The sequence below is a fragment of the Sphaeroforma arctica genome (assembly GCF_001186125.1).
Source record: "Sphaeroforma arctica JP610 unplaced genomic scaffold supercont1.676, whole genome shotgun sequence".
Lineage (NCBI taxonomy): Eukaryota > Ichthyosporea > Ichthyophonida > Sphaeroforma > Sphaeroforma arctica.
In genome coordinates this window covers 45,390-49,757 of record NW_014039882.1, presented here as the reverse complement: position 1 = coordinate 49,757, position 4,368 = coordinate 45,390, and the positions used below count along the sequence as shown (strand labels likewise).

Here is a 4,368-nt window from a genome sequence, read left to right as displayed (position 1 = left end):
ACATATGTAAGTGTATACTTCGAATATGTTGTGACCTTGCGTATTTTGTGTTGCTTTTGTAGGTTACCAAGCCTGAAAACCTCATTTACTTGTATATATCGTTTTATTACATAGTACCATTCAAATGCCGATATATAGGCATTAGTATTGTTTTTATGACAGTTGTAAAATCATACAGCTACAGAGGCGTATAAAAGTATCTCGTACACTTGCTCGCTGACTTTAGATACAAAGGAATGTGAAATTGTCAATAGCTGTTGTAGAAGTGCGCCTTATGTTAACATAAGCCCTTTGTGACTGAAAATATACTGATCTTGTCATTAGATTGGTATTGCGACTGTCCACAGCATACGGAGTGTGGTATTCACGGTTTTCATGAGCAAGTGGAAGTGCCGGTACCAAGTATTGAATATAGAGTAGACAGAAGTATACATATGTAATTGAGTTTTATTGCGTTACTAAAGTGTATGCGAGCCATCTTCAACCAAGATCTGTGGTGGATTCAGCCGCGCAAGCGTTGTTTTCCTTCGGTATACGATTGTCGTGCCACCGATGCATCCAACCAGCCCGACCATCAATGCAGCTACGGCAACACCTACTACAACACCCACACTCAGACCTTGGTCCAGACACGATTGTTCTACGCAGCTGGATTCAGCTGTAGATGTCTGTGCCACTGATGTTTGTATCAAACTGGCAGGGTATGTCTTCTGTGGTTTGGGCTTGTAGAAGTCTCTAGGAGTCATCACATTCTAAGTTGCGTCTTCATCGGTGGATATGCAACTAGCAAACTTCTTGAGTGTATCAACATCACCAGTCACACTGACTAGCAAAGAGTTTCCGGTGACCAGAGCAGCGATGAGATCCGATCTGGTTTTGGCTGTGAAACTGGCCGTAGACCCAGGGCGCGCATTCATGTCGGTGATAGGCAGCGACAGCATGACCGCATTCGAGATACGAACGTTGAATATCTCGTTGGTTTCTTCAACACCGACCAGGATCGATAATCCGTGCGCTTTGTTGGCTTGCTCGGGGTTGATTCGAATCTCCAGACCCTGGAGAAGCATGTACAATGGCATATTCAAAACAAACGATGGTCCAAGGTCAGCGGGTGGGTAAGCCCCTTTTACATGTCGTAACTCTTCAGATCCAGTCAGCATATAATTGCGGCGAGGCCCACTCTCTTCGCTGTAGCCGATCTGCTCCAAACAATCAGCTTTCAGGTACTTTGCTTCCATATCCGTGGGATCGTTGAAACGCGCGTGATTCATGATCTCTGCGCAGTATCTGTAGTTTCCGTTGTCACGATGCCACTCGCCCCTCTTTCGTACTTCTGCATTTCCTCCCATATCGGCAACATACTGCTGTGCACGCTCGACCGGAGGAAGTTGCTGATAGGTAGCGGGTTTACCGTCCCACCAGCCAACATAGAATTGATATACCTCCTTGGAGTTGTGTTTAAGATGTCCGTAGTGACCACGAGTATTGAAGTTAGAATCTAATGAGGCTGGCAACTCGATTGTTTCGCCGATCTCTTCCATACCTAGGCCTAAGTTCAGCAAACGAACAGCCTGGTCATGGGTGAACTTGATAGTGTCACGATAATTTTCGAGATGTTCGACAACAGCAGCATTGCCATATTTAGGCCAGTGATGCTGTCCAATCATGTTCTCCACTTTGGTACCATAATGATCTAAGGTCTTCTGGAGCGCCGCAACCCACTTCATAGTATCCCGACCTTTCGCACCTCTGGGCGTTAAGAAATTATGCATACCCATAACAGCATTTTCACCCGTATTAAGTAATTTCAACTCCGGCACAAAGAAGTATATCTCACTTGGTGCTTCAGTACTCAGAGTCAGCATGAATTCAAAATCCAGTCCAGCCACTGTATGGTGCTCGAGATCAGTGTCAATAGAGATGGTGGGTGCCACGAAGCCAAACTGTGAGTTGGCAGCTCCGAATGCGAGTCCAGCGTGGATCGAGCCCCGGGCATGAGGTTTGATAAGGTTTCCGTACATGTAGAACGCACGTCGGAACATCGATCCGGCGACCATATAGTTCTCGGACAGCGCTTCGACAGCGCTTCTTCGACCAAGTTTAGAGGGGCAACCACTTGAATGGATCCGTTAGTAAAGGATTCCTCTGGTGCGAGCCCGAGGACTCCGCCAAAATGATCGATGTGAGAATGTGTGAAAATGACACTGTGTAGTGTTAGATTGGCGCCGGTATGGGGACCGACTTGCGTCATATACAGTTCGAATGCTATCTTGGCAGGCTCGGAGCTGCCAAGTGGATCTACCACCATGAGTCCTTCAGGAGCTTCAATGATAGTCATTGTAGCCAGATCCATATAAATTTGTGTACAGAATGCAATAGCAATTCAATATTCGTGTAAATATCTATCAGAAAAATTATGTTTACACGCGTGTACGAAGACTTACGCCACAGTAGTAATGCAGTAATCTAGTGTCGCACGTAAACTTTCAGCTTAATGAATTGTCCAGATTACAAGCGTTCATCGCAAGATCACTTTCAGTACTCACAGTGCTATCAAAATCATGATGAAAAGGCCATCACGCACACATATATAAAATCCTCACGCAAGTGTACTATGAACGACATATTGCAGCGTGGAAACCCTTTTTACTCGACGGAGGAGCACTCCATGAACCAGCTCTTTATCCCGTTTCCATCCTCGGTGTAAAAAATATCCGTGCCTACGGTCTTATTGAATCCGTTTGATTGATACCAGTCACAGGTACGTTGTTTCTGAGTGGCCAACCTAATGACAGAATCGGTCCCGTCAACGAAATTCACTATATATTGCAGACATATACTTCCTACGCCCATCCCCTGGGCCTCGGGTCTAACAGTCATACGTTCAAGTGTGTAGCGGCAAGCTCTTGGATTTGTATTTCGGTTATCACTCGCATATGTATTGTCATAAATGCTGCGTATGCGGGAGTGTATACCCGCCAGCACACCTTCATCAACCACATCAGATTCTGACTCACCCTGTACACTTTTTTTCGTAATATGTGTACTTGATTTTTCTACCGTTGCTTTCTCAATTATAGTCTCTTTCCCAGTTCTTTTCTCATAAGGATTGAAAAAAGTTACATAGCGCTCCTTAAACCAGTCCAACACACGAAGCATGCGCCCCGTGGCAGCCAGCCCTGCCTTATATGGCATGCTTAGCAACCCGATCTTCACCATGTCCCATTTGTTCAGAGAGAAACCCTCTCGCACCAGCATAAACGTCGCCAACAATTGTTTACCTCCCTTATTATCACTGGCTTTCGAATCACGTACACACAACGCCACGTCTGCATCCTTATTCCGCATGGCGATGATATTGCGCTCGAATAGCCACGTGAGTAACTCGATGCGATATTCTCGCGTGCCCTGGAAGATGTATGTGTATATGGGACCGTCTGCGAACGCGTGAGCCATTACCTCCGCCGCCTCCGCGGTCAGTTCGTCAGGTAGGCGTTCAACTTTGATTGTCGAAGGCTCAGACATCTTAATTCATCCCACAGCCTGCCACAGGGAAATACACGTATAATTTCTGGTGGGTACAAACGTTGTGTGTTGCTATTTATTGAATATGCGACTATTTCGATGTTTTTTTTGAAAATATGCATGTACAGAGTAAAATAAACATCCATGTTTTTTTTTAAGAATATAAAAAAAAGTCATTACGTTTCACGCTGATATACTTACAAAAAATCATAAATATTCTAAGTTTACATGCAACGTTTACTTTTGTGTTCCTCACTTTTTCTTTTTTAAAATAAAAAATAGAATCCCACAGCCTTTTATAGCGAGTCAAATTATTCTACCCTATATATACGTTGCAACGGTTTAGATAAACGTACTATAGGGACTAATATATTGTAATAATGACGGTTGGTCTGTAAATAAATATATTGAGCGATAAGATATTTTCTATCAAGTTGAATAGATAAACAGTTCGGTTAATTTATACATGCAATAAGAACAAGTGCACACAACACAGTACACACACCCATCAGGCATAGGGTGTGGCAAATCGCTATTTAGATACCCGCACATACGTGTTTTTACCTATTTTCAAAACACTTTCGAAGATTTATAAGCTAATACATTTCTTAAGTTTCGAATACATCGAATATATACTATATTTTACTATAAAATACTTCGGAGTGATATATAAAAAGACAATACAACACCATGGATATCCCCGCGAAACTGACCAGTCCCCAAGGAATCAAAATGGTTGAAATTGGTGTATTATCTTTGCTTGCGGCAAAGGGCCTATACTCACTCTATTGTGAGGTCGTGCGCGGATTCAGCATGCCAGACATAGGTGTGTATTCACATCAT

General features: G+C 43.6%; 2 protein-coding genes across 2 annotated transcripts; both read right to left on the bottom strand.

Moving 5' to 3' along the window:
• Positions 1 to 752: 752 nt before the first annotated feature.
• Positions 753 to 2,338, bottom strand: SARC_07992 (hypothetical protein; the record flags this gene model as incomplete). The annotated part of the gene is made up of 2 exons (XM_014298047.1): positions 753 to 2,063; positions 2,096 to 2,338. 2 exons carry the CDS (start codon positions 2,336 to 2,338, stop codon positions 753 to 755), a joined length of 1,554 nt encoding a protein of 517 aa, XP_014153522.1.
• Positions 2,339 to 2,646: 308 nt separating this feature from the next.
• On the bottom strand, positions 2,647 to 3,525 carry SARC_07991 (hypothetical protein; the record flags this gene model as incomplete). Its single annotated transcript, XM_014298046.1, has 1 exon — positions 2,647 to 3,525. The coding sequence occupies one exon, from the start codon at positions 3,523 to 3,525 to the stop codon at positions 2,647 to 2,649; it is 879 nt and encodes a 292-aa protein (XP_014153521.1).
• Between the last annotated feature and the right edge of the window lie 843 nt (positions 3,526 to 4,368).